General features: G+C 55.4%; 1 protein-coding gene across 3 annotated transcripts; it reads right to left on the reverse strand.

Moving 5' to 3' along the window:
* Positions 1 to 690: 690 nt before the first annotated feature.
* ARRDC2 (arrestin domain containing 2) lies at positions 691 to 17,815 on the reverse strand. Of its 3 annotated transcripts, none has more exons than XM_048830672.2 (8): positions 17,366 to 17,815; positions 5,373 to 5,439; positions 5,010 to 5,157; positions 4,174 to 4,276; positions 3,540 to 3,796; positions 2,895 to 3,057; positions 2,480 to 2,631; positions 691 to 2,385 (listed from the first exon to the last, which is right to left on the reverse strand). In XM_048830672.2, exons 1-8 carry the CDS (start codon positions 17,628 to 17,630, stop codon positions 2,332 to 2,334), a joined length of 1,209 nt encoding a protein of 402 aa, XP_048686629.2. In that variant the 5' UTR covers positions 17,631 to 17,815; the 3' UTR covers positions 691 to 2,331. The 3 variants fall into 3 exon arrangements, with proteins under 3 accessions (XP_048686629.2, XP_048686630.2, XP_048686628.2); XM_048830673.2 differs by lacking the exon at positions 17,366 to 17,815 and adding an exon at positions 14,916 to 14,979; XM_048830671.2 differs by lacking the exon at positions 17,366 to 17,815 and adding an exon at positions 6,299 to 6,591.
* Positions 17,816 to 19,177: the final 1,362 nt, after the last annotated feature.

Genomic DNA, 19,177 nt, shown 5'->3' on the forward strand with positions numbered 1-19,177 from the left:
GCCCTAGGGACCAGTCTGTCCTAGGCCAGCCAAGTGCAATGCATAGCCACTGTGTGCTTACAAGAGCTGTGCACTTCTACCTCGCCTCCTCTCCCAGCTACCGCTGCACAAACAACCCCGACCACCCCACAATGCTCTGCTGAACCCAGCACGTGCCATTGCTCCAGGGGCCAGCTGGCCTGTTCTCCCTGCAGCAGTGCCTGGATGGGACTGGCAACTTCCACTGCTGAGTAGCCTGGGGTCAGGACTCTGGTTCCATTTCCACCTCCCATGTTGTGTGGCCTTCTGGGCACTTCAGCATCCCTCTGCAGCAGGGGTAGGTGACACCCTCCCATGGGCTGGGATGAGGCAGCTGAATTCAGGTGAGATCAGGAACCACTTTTGGATCCCCTGGACAGCTGTGCAGAGCAGTCCTGAGCTTCTCAGAAGCCAGGGGGCTGACTCACAGTGATGGGAGAGGGCTGGGTTAGCATGTCAGGATCTGGGCCCCAAACATAGAAGGGCATGGACAGGTCCCAGCCATCCCTAGCCGGGGACTATGGAAGTCAGTGGGTAGGAATGGACCAGGCAGCCTGCCTGAGAGCTCCCCTAAATACACATCAGCAGTCCTGCAACACCCTCATGCCAACAGGGGGGCCCTGCAGAAGAGGACAGGAGGTAGAGTTTCCAGGACACTATTCAGACACTAACTTCAGAATAACAAGAGTTTATTTCAAAACCTGGAGTTGTACAAAAGCAGAATTAGTCAAAAAACACACCAGTTACAGGTATATTAAATTTTTTTTTTTAAAAAAAGCTTGCGTTTCCGGTCCTTAGTGGAGGAAGCTGACTGCATAGCTAAAGTAAGCTGGTTAGGGACCTTTTGCTTTGGCTCTGAGCTGGAATACTGTGGCTGTCAGTGGTTTTAACCAGCAAGCTGGTAGTTTTAGCCTCAGATCATGGAATGCATCGTTTACTAACGAATGATCAATGGCCAAGATCTCTTGTCAAGTCTGCACAGGGAGCAGTAAGACCAGCCTGAAGCCAAAGGCAGATGCACCCAAGCAGTCTTCATTACAACCTCTTTTTCCCCTGCTAACAGGATTTACCAGCTTTCAGTGCATACCATCAGCAGCATCTTCCTCACTCTGCTAATGGCAGACAGACCTGTGGCTCTTCCCACTAGGTGCTGGGTGAAGTGTTAACAAGGCAGCAAGTCCACAGGCAACTCCACATGCAACAGGACTGGATTTAAGGCTCTTACCTACTTGCCTATAGTGTCTACAGGCCTCATCACACATACTCTCCCAGTGCTGGGCTATGGGACACTGACCATGTCAGCAACTGTATGGCCCTGCGCCTGGCAGCTTTCCCCATTCACCTTTTACTCTGGCAAATATATAGAGAGGGCAATCAAATGCTACTGGAACCATTCTAGCAGCCCCAAAGGCACAAGCCCTTTAAAGATTAAGGCACAGCTTTCTGCATCAGTGGAAGGTTCAATGGGTTTTGCAAGTTTGTCTGGTGCCTGGTAGGGACCAAACTAGACATGGTGACCAAGACAGCACCATAGGTCTTGCTGCGGTTTATAGAACAGGAGTTCTTCCCTGAGCTCACAGCTCTTGCCCCCCCTGGCACCTATACAATCCTTGACTCAAGGGAACAGTCTTCACACATTTAATGTCTCAGAGTGTGTTAGACCAGATGCAATGCACAGCCCCGGCAGCAGGCACCCCGGGGCACAACTTAAGGCTCATGGGTGCTGGACAGCAAGGGCTGAGCCTCAGTCTGAGGAGAACAACCCCATTTAATTCTTCAGAAACTGAAGTCCTGGTGACTTTATAAGAATGCAGAAGCTGGAGGGTGCCCTCAGATTACCATGGTGTTTAAACCCTTACCCAGAGCAAGATTAAAATGCTTTCCAGTAATCCCAAGAAGCACTTCCCAGTCCTGTTTTCTATTGGCAGGAGTTAGGTGGAGCATGACCATGGTAGCTGCAAGATGAAGGAGCTTGGCTTGTTTGAACCCTATACTCCCGCAGAAGAGTTCTTAACCCTACACCCTCCTCTGCCACCCTTGCTCATGTGCTCAGGAGCTGCTCTGACCCCACATGGCAAGTCCAACCCCCTCGTTTCAGCTCTGGGGCAAGAGGAGTCAGTCCATGAGATGCAGCATCATCAGGTAGTTTCAGGCGGCAGTGAGCAAACAGGTTCTCAGCTCCACACGAGCTCCAGCCCCACAATAGCCTCTTGGACGCCGATCCGGATACCCAGGGCTGATGTCCTGCGAGTCTGCAAGCGTCTCAGCCCCACCAGATTGGTATTCTAATAACTGCACTCAGTGACGCTTCCTTCAACAGGTCATGCAGCGTGGCCGGATGCTGTCTGGTGTGGGGTTTGGATCCACCTGAAAAGCCAAGTGGAGTTGTACCAGACACCAAAGGGAGAGTCATCCCAGCAAGGGTCCCCTAGCCCGACCTCCCAGGGGAGGCTGTACTTACCTCTGAGTACAGTGGAGGAGGACGGTAGCGGAACTCTTGGATGTAAGCAAAGAAAGGACCTTCCAAGCCATTGCTGAGTTCACCTGGGCAGGGTGGGGACAGGTTCTGAGCAGACTCTTCACTGGACACAACAGACGAATATTCAGGGGGAGCTGGAAGGAGAACAGAGGCATTGTGTGGTTAGGCAAGAATCTGCTAGCAGCAGACATGCAGATAGTTATGTCTGCATTTAGCCACATCCCCTCCCCTGGATACCTGGTCCCCGCAGCACCAGGGCGCACAAAGCCACATGCTAGGCAGAGTTCGGGGCAGAGGACAAGGCTCCTAGTTTGCCCAGACACTCCCTCCGGACCAGCTCACTTGGAGCTGCCGCCCCATGCGGCTGGATCCCAAAGCACCAAGAACAGATGCTTACCCTCAGGCTCCTCCGGTATCACCATTCTGAGCCAGTCCAGGTTGACGCTGTACTGGCTGCTGATGCTGGATGTGCGGCTCCCGAACGGATGCAGTGGGATCGTCCCAATCACAAGTGGTAATTCCAGGAGCAGCTTGGAGGTCCCAGGAATATCGACACAAACCTTTGAGGGGGGAGGACACAGGGGTCACTCCTTAGCATTCCCTCAGCCCATGAGGACAGGCAGCACCCCACTCTCCCCAATGGGGGTGGGGTGCAAGCACGACCTGGCCAGCAACAGGTTCCCTTGGTAGGCGGCTAAGCCAGGTGCAGGAAGAAGCTGGCAGACAGCCTCTCCAGCAAGAATACAAGGTTTTACCTGCACAGTAAAATACTTAAGTTTGATGGAGTGGGGAAGGAGGGACTGGATATTAGCACAGGGTAAGAACCTAGGAATTCACCCTGCCACTGGCAATGCGGCATGGCTCTGTGGGGACAGCTCCCACCCACGGGCATGAGGGGCCCCAGCACAAAAAGGGCACTTCAGCAGAGTGACCAAGCCCCACTCAGTCACGGCTATGTATCAGGTAGGCAGCTGCCAGAGAAGCCCATCAGCCTGTTTATTCAAGGCCTTCTGCTGCAGGTCAGATTTATTCCACTTCCTACCTTTAGGGCGTATTCCACACGGATAATGCGGCACTGCAGGATTGAGGGGCCCACAGGGGGGATCTTCAGCGCTCGGCCATGCCACACTTCCCTCTTCCCAGCTGCAATGGAGTCGCCTGCTATGCTGGCCACCACAGACTTCTTCTGCTTCTTGGCTCCCCGGGCAATGAACGTCTGAGTCTGGATGATGGCAGCTTTGGGCACGACTGTGCGGGTGCTGCAGTTGTCAATTTCAGCAAAGATGGGGATGACCTCACCTGGCAGGAGAGAGACAGGCTCAATTGAAAAACAAACACTGGCCCAGCCATGTGGTGTGCACTGCACAAGAGAAACCAGGCACAGCTTAGATGCAGAACAGCCTGGGACCGCATTTGTTAAGCTACATCTCATTCCTGCAATTCCAGCCATTCAGTTATTTGTTCCTGAGAAGCTGCACAAAACAAGGGCATGTCTGAGCAGGGTTCAGGGGCCAGGGCCTCTCTGGAGCTTCACACCAGTATGAAGAGCCCCATCACAACACAGTGCTAGGAGCCTCGTTGCCATAAACCCTTCAGCTCCTTTCAAGCCCCACTCTGCATTACCCAGGGCGGTTACATTCAGCACCCTTTGAACAGCGAGTGGCCTGTTCAGTTACCTGGCGTGTAGCCTTTTCGGTCGATCTTGGCGGATACAGAGACCTGGCCACGGTTGCAGTACCAGGCGCGGGCAAGCTTCTCCTTCACACCTGCCTGAGGAGCCTAGAGGAAGGGACAGAAGTGATACAAGTTTCAGCTATTTCTAGGCAAGAGCCACCAGCCACCTCTACTTCCTAGGATCGCCACACAGCCAGTCCTCTCCCATTCAAGCAGATTTTATTGCTCGTCTCCAGCTAGAGTTGTGATCAGAGATTAGGCACCCACTGAGCAGAGGGCAAAAGTCTCAGGGACGGTTCCTCCTGCATCTTTAGGACACATCTACCCAGCAAGAACAAACCCCGGCAGTGAGTCTCAGGGCTGAGGTCAACCGACCCAAGCTTGCACACAGGGCTAAGAATAGCAGTGTAGACTTGCCAGGCTCCAGCCCAAGCCCAGATGTCTACATGGATATTTTTCACCCTGCCGCACAAGTCCTGTGAGCCCAGGTCAGTTGGCCCGGGCTCAGACTCTCTGCCACTGATCTCTTGTTTTGCTGTGCAGAGCCCCCTGCCAGGACAACAGGCAGGGCAGATGCTGATCTGGCTCCTCATGTTTTTAAGCCAAGGTTTTCATGCAGGATTGAGAGAAGCTCCATTTGGAGCACCTCTGTTTTGGGGAGCCCAGCGACAGACATGCTTTGAGAGGGCAGGTGTCTGCCATGTTCTGAACATCTGGCTCTTTAAAGGCAGCCCTACTGTGTCACTAGTCACTCCTGATCAATCTTAGTCCGAGCTAAGGTCAGCTTGAGCACACTGGCTCAGGTCTTGGCATGTCGCTCTGGCTGGCGTTCACTTACCAGCAAGGCCGGGGTGTTGATGTCAATGGGCTCGATCACTGTGAATTCTTTCTTCGCTTTCTTGACAACTGACCAGGGTCTGTGGAGCCTGGCTTTCACCCAGTAGCGCACATTACCATGCCGGCCTTCAAAGGAGGTGGCCAGAGTCCTGCCCGGGGAGAAGCGAAAATGGTTAGGGGTGGGTTCCTCCACGGGATTCACAATGAGACACTTTATCCACCTACAGAGCAGACACCCAGAGCCTGTATATTTAAACTGGGCTTCCTCTGGGGAGCTGCTGATGTCCTTAACCAGTTGTACTGCCCCCACCCCGTCCTGCAGACTCTTGCAATGGTGCGAACACAACAAATAAACTGAACTTACTCTGGGAGCTGAAACGTGAAGGGGAATTCGTGTTTTCCTGCCTGCAGAACTGTGACTTCACCATTGTCTGGGGAGATGACAAGAAAAATTTAAGATGAGTATGATCATATCTTTCTTGCAAGACTTCCTTATCGGAAGAGTGCTGCTTGGCTGTCACTTTACAGGAAGTGCAAAACAGCCAGCCACTAGCCACGTTACTTTCGTTCTGACTCAGGAGTCGCTGAAGCATTTGACACAGAAAAGCAAAATAAAGACCTGAATTCACAACAGTTGTCACATGGTCAGGCTGAGGCTCTGCAGGGTGCCGTTTAGATTGAACACAGAAGAGTCCTCATTTGATAGAGGACTATCAGGTTTATTTAAGTGAATATATTTTGACTATTAAAACCCCAGAGGACATTCGGGTGAGCTCCAGGGTTACACCAAACCCCACACATGCCAAGATCTTCCTCGCCTGCGCTGCAGCTCGCAAAAGTCCTGCCACGCCATTTCTGCTGGCCGAAGTAACTGATGTGCAAACAAACTACTGCCCTGCAGCTCAACACGCACCCGCGATCCCTCTCCAAACACTGCCCAGGAGAGGCGGGACCAGAGAAGGGAAACGTAAAAAAATTACGGGACGCGCTGCTGCGGCGGCGTTTCGGCGGAGACCCACCCGCCCTCTCCCGCAGGCCTCCCGCACCTTCCCCGCGCACGTCAGGCGGTGGGGCCGAGACCCGCCCCGGCTGCCGCGCGTCCCCTCTGCCGAGGGCCCGGCCGACGCGGAGCAGACGGCAGCGGAGCCGCGCGCCCGGCCTGTCCCGGGGAGCGCCAGCGGCGAGACGCCTCCCGCCTCCCCGGCCAGTCCCGGGCCAAGCACCAGGCGCAGGGGTGCCCGGCCCGAGCACCCCGCCCCGGCCAGCGCCCAGCGGCGCCCCGGGCCCTACCTGGCGGGGCCAGCAGCGTGTCGCGGTGGCTCAGGAACGGCACCTGGTCGCTGTAGCTCTGGGTGTAGGCGGTGCTGGAGCCGGCGCTGCGGGACTCGGTCCAGTGCACCCGGGCGCAGCCCTGGGCGTGCAGCCGCAGGGCGCCGAGACGCGCCTCCCCGGCCAGCTCCAGGACCACCCGGCCGGACACGGCCTCGCCCGGGCTGAAGACGGGCGGCGAGTCCAGCTCGGGGCAGTCGAGCAGGACGCAGAAGCGGCGGAGCCGGTCGAAGAGCATCGCGGGGCTGGCGGAGCGGGTCGCGGCAGGACGAGCGGCGGCCGGACGGAGCAGCCTGTGGGGAGCCCCGGCCCCGGGGCCCTTTAAATGCCATGTGGCTGGGCCGGGCCGGGCCGCCCCTCGCCCGCCGCCCAATGAGCCGCCGGGCCGGGCCGCCGCCGGCCTATCCCGGGCGGGGGCTGCCCCGCTGCCGGAGAGATTGATGGGCCGAGCTGTGCGACCCGAAGCGCTGAGCTGGGTGGGGGCGGCCCGGGGAGAGCAGCCCCCCAGCCCGGCCCCGCCCCCCCGCTGGGGCTTTGCCGGCAGAGCCCGGGGGGTAGAGCAACCCCCCCACCCCCCGAGATCAACTTTCCCCCACTGGGCAAAGCCGCCGCGATCTCCCGCTGCCCTGGCGGTCCCCAGCTCCCGGGCCTGCCCTGCCCTGGGCTTGCGGGGAAGCGGGGCTCTGGCTGCAGGCTGGGCAGGCTCCAGCGGGAATTGCTGTCCGAGGAGAAGGGCAGATTCCCGCAGACACCCAGTACAACCCGCTCTTTCTTTTTAAACATGACAAGAGAACCACTAGGAAACAGCCCCTTGCATGGCCGGTTATCGCCCCAGCGCTGTGCCCGATGCTGGGAGCAGAAGCCCATAACAGTGATCCCCCCAGGCGAGGCTGACCCTCCGCTGATCATTTCCTGGGTCCCTAGGTCTAGACAAATGATGGCCAGAAACCAAACAGAGGGATTCTGAAACCATCTCAATTCTGGACATGCCACATCCTGTCCATGTGTCCCCTGTCCCCAGGCCCAGCTTCAGCCACCTCCTCTGACCCCTCCATCCACTCAGTGCTAGCAAATGCCCCTGCTCCTCCGCCTCCAAATTCCCAACTGTCCCTGTCCTACGGTCCAGTAACACACAAGCTACAGTACAGGCCATGCTGAGAAACCCTCCTGCCACTCTGCATTTGCAGTTCTGCTGCATCCCCACCTGACTTCACAGAGTCAAGTGCAGCTGTCCCACCTGCATTTGATGCCACAGTTTAAATGCACAAATGCTCAAAAGTGAAGCACTGGGCCAAGCCCAGAACACTGCAGATTGGCAGCCCGACTGCAGGCAAGAAGTCAGCCCAGTCAGCACTCGCTATGGTGCGACTGGGCACACAGGAGTGTGTTTGCGGGACACAAAGAGGAGTTTCAGGATGTAAGTGTTTGGTGCTTTCAAAAGAAATAACCCAGCAGCTCCCCATTCCCACTTCAATTTAGCTGAGCCCAGCATCCCGACAACTTGCACTCGGTACAGTATTGACCAAAATCCATTTTCCCAGAAGCCTAATTGACAAGACTGATGCTATGGGGCTTCTCACTAGGGAACTGAGTGGGACAGCTCAGCTTAGCTGCTCCTCATTTTGCTCCTTGGCCCATGTGCTCGTACAGCAAAGGAGACACCCACTCGTCTCCTAAGAGCGGGGTGCTGATGGTACAGCCTTAGGCACCGAACTCAACACCTACCACAGCCTGATTTACCAAACCGGAGCTGCAGAGAGAACCACTCTGGGAGAAAACCACGTTATACGCTTCCAGGTCTGTAAAGTGGTGTGTTTTACCCATAACTCTTGCAATTAATTACTGAGCAATTTGTCTTGCTTGTGTTTTTAACCAGGCCAAGTCCAGTGCTGTACAAGGTTTGTAAGTGGCCTATCACTGTCCTGCGCTTCAAGTCTACAATGCCCAGGAACAATTAAACAATCTCGCGTGTAAATGGAGTGCCCCGTTACCCAGGACAAACACGCACCAGTTGTTTATGGCGTTCAGCAAAAGGTAGAACAGTGGGGTGCTGGAGGCTCTGTGCATACCGAGTTGATCCTTGGTGCAGGTACCTCTGTTATTAAGCATGCAAAGACACGTGCCTGGCTGTAAAAAGTGACCGAAGGCAGTAAAATGGCCCAGGACTTCTAAGGGATTAAAGCAGCTCCAGCAGCTTTCACTTTAATGATGACTATTAATTTGTTAAGCATCAAGTGTGCTCTGCCCCCAGGCCTGGAGGTGGTGGTGGGCCAACGAAGACAAGGTCCTCATCATTGGCTGGAGAAAGCATGACTATAATATAGCATCAATTCAGGCCATGCAGTCCAGGACCTGCCCCTCCAGAACTCCTGCTTTGAGTGCGTTATTCTCTCAGCCATTGTAGATCATGTTGGGCTGAAGCCATGTAAGGCTTGCTTGGTCAGCTCGGAAAGCTCAATGTTGAATTCCTTCGAAGGTTTCTGCCTGATCCAGCAACAGGGAAAGGGCCTGTTGCTTTGTTACATGTATGTGCAGTGCCCAGCACAGGGGTCTACCCACTACCAACATGCAAACAGCAATACAGATTGCACATGGTTCAGCTCCTGCAATGGGAGTTTGCATGTGAATTCCACTAGGAATGGCCACAGCATAGGAAGAGTTAATTTGTGACAGCCAGCTCTGGGAGGCTCCTTGTCATCCCTATGGGTACCTCAGGATACAATCATTCCTCACTCCCACAGAGACATACTTGCTGTCCTGTTTTAAGGCCGGAGACACCTCCCAGTGCAGTCAATGCAAAGACTTGCACTGACTTCAGTGGAAGTTCGATTGGGCCCTCGTAAAAGATTGAGAATTTCCCCACTCTGTCTATGGCCCCCATGCCCCTGCATCTGATCCCGACAATCTTTGAGGGAAGTACTGTCTGGATGTTAGAGATGGGGAACTGAGTCACAGAGAGACTCTAGGTCTGTCTGCAATGCAATCAGGGGACGGGGGGCGTGATCGTAGCACATGTGAGGCAGGCCCGAGCTACCTAGTGTGGGTACCAATAGCAGTGAACCCACTTCCCTAAACTCTGGACCATCCTTCCTGTCCATAGCTCCTCGTATGCTGTCTCTCCAGAGAGCATTCTCTGTCCCAAGCATTTCACTGGCCCCTCACAGTGTCTGTGCCTGGGTTCGGAATGGGGGTAGGCACAGATGCATTGAGAGGCAGGGAATTTTCCAAGCTGCATCGAGTCTCTGAGGGTGGGTCTGAGCTCCGCAGCTGAGCCTGTTGTCGCTGCCTGTCTGCTGAGGTGAGCATGATGCTGCCAGGGCAAGTGGAAGAACAGTTTTCCCTGCAATGTTATTTCACTAGGCAACGGTCCCATTGGCGTGAATGGAATGTCGCGCATCTGATTTCGGAAGACTTTGCCAATGGGAAAAGCAGCATTGTCTTGGTGTGACTCACCACTCTTGCATCCTATGGCAGCCTGGGGCAGCAGTGTTATGACACATCAGCTTTGCTAATCGGTCCACTGTGGTTCACCTATAGGACTACAATTCTAGCAGGCTGGGCAATGTAAAGGTATCTATAGGCCTGCACCTGACTCCTCTGTGAGCCCCCTCAATTTCAAGGGGCTGTGAGAAAGCCACTGTTCAGTAAGGTGCACTGTGGAGTAATCCAAATCTAACTGCAGGAGTTTTGGAGGCCTTTCCTCTTACTGCCCTGATAAGTGTAAAGCAATGCACGTTGGAAAAAATAATCCCAACTATACATACAAAACACTGGTTCTAAATTACCACCCAAAAAAAGAGATCTTGGAGTCACTGTGGATAGTTCTCTGACACCTTCTGCTCAATGCACACCAGTGGTCAAAAAGTCTAACAGTAAGATAGGAACAATTAAGAGAGGGATAGAAAATATCATATTGCCACTATATAAATCATAGTGTTGTGTCCAGTTCTGGTCACCCCACCTCAAAAAGGATATTGTGGAACTGCAAAGGGTTCAGAGAAGGGCAACAAAGATGATCAAGGGGATGGAACAGCTTCCATACAAGAAGAGATTAAAAAGATTAAGCTGTTCAACTTAGAAAACAGACAACTAAGGGGGGATATGATGGAGGTCTATAAGATCATGAATGGTGTGGAAAAAGTGACTAGAGAAGTGTTATTTACCCTTTCCCACAATATAAAACTGGGGGTCACTCCATGAAATTAATAGGCAGCAGGTTTAATACAAAAAAGAGGAAGTACTTTTTCATACAATGCACAACTAACTGTGGAACATGTTGTCAGGGGATGTTGTGAAACCAAAAGTATAACTGGGTTCAAAAAATAATTAGATCAGTTCATGGAGGATAGGTCCATCAATGGCTCTTAGCCAAGATGATCAAGGACACACAACCTCATCCTCTGGGTGATCCTAAACTTCTGACTGCCAGAAGCCAGGAGCAGAAGATAGGGATGGATCGCTCCCTAATTACCCTGTTGTGTACACCTCCTCCGAAGGTCTGGTGCAGGACACTGTCAGACAGGATACTGGAGAAGATGGACCATGGTTGGAATCAGTCTGGCAAGTCTCATGTTCTTATGCCCTTCTGGCCACCACAGATAGCCCATTTCAACCTCTAGGGCATGTAAATCATGTCAGAGATAACCAGGTCTGCTTATTAATTAGCATTTGAAAAGCACTTTGAAGAGGAGAGCATGATATATGTGTTCAGCATTGTGATCTAATGGGCATATTACCTAATTAGGAGCAGTAAATTTGGTGCAGCAGCATCATGTGTAAAACATTCTTTTAGAAAATCATTGGAATCTGTATGAGTTGAGGAAAAGGCAGAGACCTTTTAAAGAACAAATAAGAAAATTTAAGACAAAATGAGTTCAGTTAAGGTCCCCACGAAGTTCTCCACCAGGGCTACACCCACCCGAATCTGTGTTGGTTCGTCCGTTAATTCCCTAACACACACACATTAAATGGGAGTTAAGTGTGTATCAGTAATTTCACGGTACATGGCAGTGCCCCTGTACTTATCCTAAAGACAGGTGCTGACACAGTCAATTCCTTGAGAAAGTCAAACATAAAAGAAATCGCAACATGTGAAGGATCCAAATGCACAGTGGAGGCCCCCAAAGAGCCCTAGCTGTCCCTCAGAGTGACACCAGGTGATTACCATGGGATAAATAGCATTTGCATTCCCATGGTAGAGGAAGCTGGTTTTTGATCTTCTCCCTTTCCTCCCAATGTCGCAGGTTTCCCCACTCACTTATCACACCTTGTGCAGAGGAAAGAGGTTGACTTTTCTCCCTGTGCTCAGACAGGATCCCAGAGTTCCCTGAGCCTGAGTCCCACTGGTGGTGATGGTGCCATTGACAGTGAATGTGCTCTCCCCATGTACAAAAGGGAAAATGTCACTAGCAGGCAGCGCCTTGGCAGTGCCTGGCTTTGCGATTAGTCCCACTGCGCCCACCAGGGCTTCACACAGACCAGGCACTGCCAAATCACAGGGATCTTCTGTCTAGCGCACAGCGTTAGCATATGCCGCAGCCTGCATCACCACCCAGCGGGAGCCGCGGGGCCAAGCAAGCCCAGCTTCCCTCTGCTAGCAACACTCAGAGGGAGGAACCAAAAGGTGACTTTGCCTTGGTGTTTCAGGGCAGGGAACCAGAGGCACCTAGTGGCCAAACAGCAGAGTCACACGATTAGAGCAGTGAGCTATCGGTCTCCAGGCACAGGTTGGCCCACCGGGGGCCTTGACCAAAGCTTTGTTGACATAACTATAGCAATCAGGGGCGTGAAAAAGCCACACACCACTAGCCAACGCAGCTGCGCCAGCAAAGCTCCCAGCGTAGATGCGGCTATGCTGACAGAAGAGGGCTTCTTTCGGCATCACTAATGTCATCTGGGGCAGAGCACCCAGGCCCATATTTCCTGTGCCCAGGTGCTACCCTGCCCCCTAACCAGGACACACCTATGCAGGCCGAGGAGGACTGAGACCCTGTGACAAGATGCAATCATGGAAGGTGAGGGAGAGGCCCAGCCACCCAATATGCAGATCCAATGCCGGGCGTGTGCAGCTCTCCACCCACGGGGCCGGGCCCTTGGAAAGAGCCCACCAGGGTTCTGCCAATTATCAAGGGGCAGCTCTGACTCAAATGCAATGGAGTTTCCGGTAAGAGCCTGCGAGAGGCACTGAGCCCAGCTCCCTCCTGCCTGGCACCTCGGGACACCAATGCAAAGCAGGTACCAAAAGCTGCCACGTCAGAAAGGCGGTGTGCCATGCCCACTTTGCACGGGAGGCCCAATTCTGCATCGCCCTGCCGCTTCTCCAGGCACCTGCACCAGTGCAGCACCAGTGGAAAACACCCCCAGCTCACTTCACCCCACACTGCGCTCCCTTTGCACTGGTATAAATGGAAACACAAGGTGCAGGGCAATGGAGAACCAGGCCTAGTCTCGATTCTGCAGAGAGAAGTGGACCTAGTGTCCCTAGCTGGGTTCTTCAACGAAGCTACAGTCCATTTTTGGTGCCTGTGTGACTTGCCTGGGGCCATGATCCTGCAGACACCAGGTGAGCAGACCCACTGAAATCACGTGCTCAGCATTACACCCACATGTGAGTGTTTGCACCAGCAAGGCCCTCATCTTTCTGTGTCACTGGTTCCTTGGCTGTAAAGAGCATATCGTAAAACCCAGACCCAGGGTGACATTGTCAAAACTAACATAGGCACTTAGGGGCCAAAATCCCACTGAAACTCAATTAAATGCGGGCTCCTAAGACACTGAGGTGCTTTTGAAAATGTTACCCTTAGACTGATCTCTTGGGCGCAGGGCCGGCTCTGCTGGAGCTTTGTGCAAGGCCCAGCACGGTGGGGCCTGCCCTCCAGGCACTACTGCAATGCAGATAATAACCACCACCGGTGCTACACCCCATGTAAAGTGCTTTGGGATCGCGATGGCAGAGCTGGGAAAGGGCAGCTTTGGGCACAGGCGCTCTCTAAATACCCGGTGTGTTATTTCATGCAGAAGAATCCAAGGAGATTCCCGTTTCTGCCTCTGCCCGCTGAGCCCCCTCTGTCCGTCTGCTTAAGGCAGTTACACAGCAGGAGCCTAACTGCCCCCACACTCAGTCCGAACAAAGGGTTCCCCAAAGGAGGCACACGCCAGACCAGAGCCAACAACCCAGCTGCCTCCTGCGCATGGCCTGCCAGCCAGCCTGCCAGGGGTAAGTGACCCCGGCACAGGGCACCGTGTGGGGAGGAAAGTCGGGGTTCTCAGGCTGGGCTTTCCAGAGGAATTGGTACAACTGTACATCGTCCCCTTAGCACACAGCTTCGCAGGGCTGCCTGAGCAGCCCGGGGGGAGGGGGGGGGGGAGGTAATGCTGCTGCTCTGCAGGCTGGAAAGAGGATCGGAAAAGAGAAGGAGAGAGGATGTAAACCGGAGTTCAGCTGGGCCAGAGCAAACCGGGGGAACCACAGGACACAGGACACAACCCCCCTGCACGACGGGCATGTGGGTGCAGCACAGATCTCCCTAGGCTCAGCTCCCTGGCTGGGAGCCTGGCTGCACGCGGGAGGAGCTCTAAGGTGCTCATAGCTCAGCAGGAAGCCCAGCCCCCAGCCCACGAGGGCTCTGCTCTGCGTTGTTACCATGGCACCTGCTGCATTCTTTTTTTAAAACCCCGGACAACCAGTAGATCTCACCAGGAAGCCGCAGCTGCTGCAGGAGAAGCAGGGAGAGGCCACGTGGGTGGTGCACAGAGTGCTGACGACAGGCACTTCTGCACCCCCGGCAGTCCACATGAAGGGACTGGGGCCCCTGCAGCTCTCCTGACGATGGGGTATGAGCGCTGGGTGGGGCCCCATGGCAGCAGTCTTGACTGCACAATGGCTTTTCTCAGTAGCACGTCTCTCGCCTCCTCCTGTCCTTCAGGAAGCAGCAATCACACACCCGGTGCCCCAGGGAGAGCGCAAACCCAGCACAAGGTCATAGCCAATAAAGTCACCAACCCTGGGGTCCGGCAAACCCCACCGCAGCTCCCCACAGGGCCTGGCTAAACCTTCCCGCCCCAGTGGGTGAGGCCAGGGCCCAGCAATGAAATACTCATCTCAGCTCCAAGCTTCACCACAGCAGGGTCCTGCCAGGACAGAGCAACTGATCTTATTGCTCCAGAGTCTGGCTACGTGCTTCCCCCGCGGCTCCAGGAGGCTCTTGCATCATGCGAACCAAGCCACGAAATCTAAACACAGACAGCAGCTCACAGCTTCCCAGGGGAGAATCACAGCAGGTATTAATGGGCAACAAAACTCACCCCATCATCCTCCTAGCTCCTGAAATCACCCTCACGGCTACATGCAAACAGGAGAGCACCGCCCTGTGTGAGCTCATGGTGGGGCCTCTCCCCAACCCCCTTATCCACTCACCCTCCTTTCATTGTAACTTATATAGTGGCAGTGTAGGAGCCAGAGCCCCTGCTCAACGGGGAGGGAAACCAAGGGCTGGATTCACCAGGATGCTGCACAGGGCAGCCAGCGTGAACCAGCATATCTGGCCCTACGCGCTTACCTGAAAGAAAAACAACTCACCAAAGGATCGAACACGATTCACCCCACCTGGGACAGCGATTCCTCGCATCCCACATCTGATTATTCAGTTTTGTTTAACACATTCTTCTAGCCAGAAATATCACTTGTGTCCTTCTGGGATGAGCAGCTGGTTCCCATGCCAGATGTGGCCAGAGATCTGCAAACTACATGCTTGGCAGTCACACGTCTACTCCCAGTTCAACCCCTGCAGCCACCTGGCCGCTGTGTGAATTCACAGGGATTGGCTCCCTCCACCTGGCACCTGGGTCTGCATTTACACTTCAGCAAAATGCCAACATTCACAGTGCCGGGTGGGGAGAATCAGGTCGACTGGGATACAGAACAGGGCTTCCCTTTGGGCCATCACTGCCACGGGTATCTCCTGGGCAGAGACTCCATGGGGAGAACATCTTCATTACCCAAGGCAAAGCTAATGGCTTGATCGCTGTTAATGAGCACAGAACCCCTGTGCTATTAGTCCTGTCCATCCTAGCTTGGCTGCATTGTGCTGGGTGGGTCTGAGCAGGCCGGCCCTATTAAGCTGACTAAGGGTGAAGTCCAGGAGGGGTGTGTTGGACCAGAGCCATGGAAGAACAACAAATATTTGCCTGCCAGCTAAGTGCTCCATTCACACCTGAGAAGACTTCGCTGTTTACCTTTCACTGTACAATCAAAGCAAGAGCTGGGGCAGCTTTGTGTGTCCCAGGGCCGAGCCCCTGGTACAGAGATTTGGTCCGAAGAGGCCTCCAGCCGGGCAGCAGAGAGCACTCCCTCGAGGGGATGCTAGCGTGGGAGCAGGTGAGTCAGAGGCACTTAGTGAGTGCCTTTGGCTTTCAGTGGGAAATGGGGCTTAAGTCCAGTAAAGCCAAGGGCACTTGTACTCATAGGTCAGTTAAGCATTTGAACCCCCGCCCCACCATCTCACAGGGCAAACCTGCCCTTACAGGAGCTGTGGTCATGAGCACTCCAGGGCCGGAGCTCGCTAGCAGCATCTTTGTGAAAGGCCTGAAGCCGAAGAGCCCCCCTGGAGTGACCCCTGTGAAATCCCCTCTGGTGCCCTGGGTCATGCACTGGCCTCTCCCAGCTCCACAGAGCCAGGGGTCTTTTCTCACAGAGCTCTTGTGAGAGAGCCTTCATTGCTCCTCCCTGCCAGGTGTGGGAGAGGCGCCACGACAGGGAGTGGGGGGTCATGCTGGCCCTGCTCTGACGTTTGGCATCTCCTGTCTCCAGGGCCTGGCAGAGGAAGGTTTCCTGGGAAGTGCTATCAGCACGACACCTTGCCCACCGGCATTAGCCAGTGCCGGACTAGGCTCCACGGCTGATTTAGGGTTTGGAACAGCCCAGAGCTAGACCACCGCCAGTGCTGCCCTGAGCATGAGCCAGGCATCATCTGCCCCCCGTGAGAGCCCAATGCCTAGCTCTCCTTGGCGAGGGTTTATTTCTGTAAGAGGCCTGTGGGCAGGGAGAGGCCAACGAACCGTTGGTTTGCAGGGTTTAATACTGAGCTAATGTCACTCCCCCTCCACATGGGGCAGGGAACAGCCCCTGAAAGGGCCAATTCAAGCTACTGGAAAACAGGGCTCGTATTTAGTCAGGAAGGATCCCCAGCCCCTGCATGTCCGGCACCACCATACTCGAGCTGGAGCCAGATCTAGACTCCCCACAGCGGGAGGGTCTGACTGCATTTGACCCAGACGCCCTATTTCAGAGAAGTAAAATCCTCAGCCCCGTGTCGGGCTAGTCCAGGCAAAACTCATGTTGCTCGATCCTGCCTTCCGCCCATGCAGAGATGGTAGGAAATCTTTCATGAAGCGGGCAAGCTCTTACCTGTCTGCAGAAATGGAAAAATGCTGATTGCCTTGGGCAGATCTCACCTCCACAAGCGCCGTTGCACTGGAGGTAAGGAGCTACACCAGAGACGTGTGCATGCACCATCCCCTTCCCAGCTAGAGCCTGGTGCAGTACGTCGAGATCCCCGTTCGCCTCCCAGTTCTGGAGACCAGAGTCAATGACTTGGGCAGTGAAAGGGGAGAGCCACAGCTTTTCAAAGTGAGCCCCTGGGGCGTGTTCACCCAACAGCGGCTCCCGTGGGGCTGCGCAGAGCAGACGCTGCACCAAGGTCCCTCAGGGTCACCTGGCACCGCTTCCTCTCTCAGCCCAACCACACACCGCAAGGAGCAGGAGATGCTCCCCGGGGAACAGAGCCAGGCGGGACAAACCTGGCCCTTGCCCTCCAAAGCAGGCCATGTCCCACGTACCAGCAGCTAAGGGGGGAAGAGGTGAAGGAAACGCCCTGCTCAGGTGCCAGGACACCCTCCTGGCAGGGCTGGGCACTGGGACGCAGACAGCGAAGGGGGGACGATGTGGCTCCCTAGGGGCGCCAAGGACCCGCTCCCATGGGCGGGCAGGGCTGCGCACCGGAGAGCAGCTCGCCCAGGCCAGGGACTCACCGCGGATGAGCTGGCAGCGCGCCCTGAGGTAGGGCTCGTAGGCGGTGTAGTCGCTGTAGACCGTGTTCATGCCCACGCTCCTGCTCTCCAGCCAGTGCGCCGTGGCCAAACCCCGGGCGCAGACCTCCAGCGCTCGCACCTTCAGGACCTTGCTGAGCTCCAGCACCACCTGGCCGGAGAGCAGCTCCCCGCCGCGGTACACCCCCTGCGCCGGGCCGCCGGCCAGCTCCAGCGCGAAGCTGCGGATCTTGCCCAGGGGCTGCATGGCCGGCGCCGGGCCTGGCAAGCTCCTGTCCCCCGGGGCCGGGTCTCCCCGGCGGGGCTGGGGCTCCGGAGAGCGAGCTCGGCCCCGCGGAGTCCCGGCTCCAGCGCAGGGCGGCTCAGCTCATCGCGGCGCCCCAAGCTCCGCACCAGGCGGCCCCGGGAGCGACGCGCGTCGCCGGCCACACCTCCCCGCTGCGCCGCGCAGGGACCTCCCGAAAAGCGCAGCAGCCCCGCCCCGCGGCTGGCCCCGGCTCCCTGCTCTCCGGGCGCTAATGCCATTTAAGGCCTTTTCCTCTCTCTGCTTTGCCCTGAGCCCGGGTCCGCTTCCTGTCTCCTCTGCCTTCCAAGGCAGCAGCCCAGGAGTGAGCCCAACACGGCGCAGCCCTGGTCAGCGGTACAGCTCAGAGCACTGTACATGGCTCCCATTTTACACATGGGGAAACTGAGGCACTGGGTGGGGAAGCGCCTTTGCCCAAGATCACCCAGGCCAGTGGCACAAGTGGGAACAGAACCGGTTGCCCTGATGCTGGGTCCAGAGCCCTGCCCAGGGAGCAGGCCGCTGTCCTAGTGTTGCTGTTGTGTGTTGTTCACAAGAACCAGGCTAGGCACAGAATCCTGGCCTGGCCCAAGGATGTGTGTACACGCGTAGGGAGAACACAGTGCCAGTAGCCCTGCTGAATGAGGCAAGAGGCAGGCTTCTGGAGGATTTTTTCAGAAGCCCCTCTAATCTAGGCTGGCTCTTAAATGGGCCCCTCACTGTGGTATCTGAACACTTTCCAGCACTGAACGCCCTGGCCTGGGTTTCTGCGTGACTTCAGTCATGTACGAGTGAAGCCAGCCGGGGAACACCCAGGGCGCATTACTTATTTTTAATCTCAACTCGCCCTAACGCAGCTCCCCTTATCTCTGCAGCACAGAAGCAGCTGGTGCGTAGCTGCTACGTGCCGACTGCTCCAGCACAGGGGAGGGGCCGGGGCATTGGCTGCACAACACATTTTGCTTTTGCAGATTGGAAGTCACCGCTGGAATCAAACCAGGATTGTGGCCAGCCTTTCCTCCGCCACGCACAGGCCACGCCTGCACGTGCTCTTGGGGAGCAGAACTTGGAAGAACTTCAGGGGGTGGCTCCAAGGCAGAACCCATTCCCTCAAGAGCCAAGTGTCATTTCACAGTCTGAAATTAGGTCCAAATTCAGCTGGGAAAGACGGCAGCATGTAAGAAGCCCCAGTGGGTTAGCAACCACCACCAGCCACAGTCAGGTGTACCCCCCCCACACGGCTTCCGCAGACACCAGCCTCACCCAGCTCCATGGAGACATGTTCCGGATGCTAGCAAATCTCTCCAGCTCAGCCCCTCACTCACAATAAGCCCTGCACCAATCTCCAGCCCAGCTGGGCCAGATTGGTGGGGGTGGGAGGGGAGGTGATTAGTTATTATTTGGTAGGAGTATTTATTGCTACAGCAGTGCAGTTGGGGATTCTACTTCACAGTCAGGTAAAATACATGGGCCAGCTCCTCCGGTGGTATAAATGATTTATATCAGCTGGG

Source organism: Caretta caretta, chromosome 25 (assembly GCF_965140235.1).
Source record: "Caretta caretta isolate rCarCar2 chromosome 25, rCarCar1.hap1, whole genome shotgun sequence".
NCBI lineage: Eukaryota > Metazoa > Chordata > Testudines > Cheloniidae > Caretta > Caretta caretta.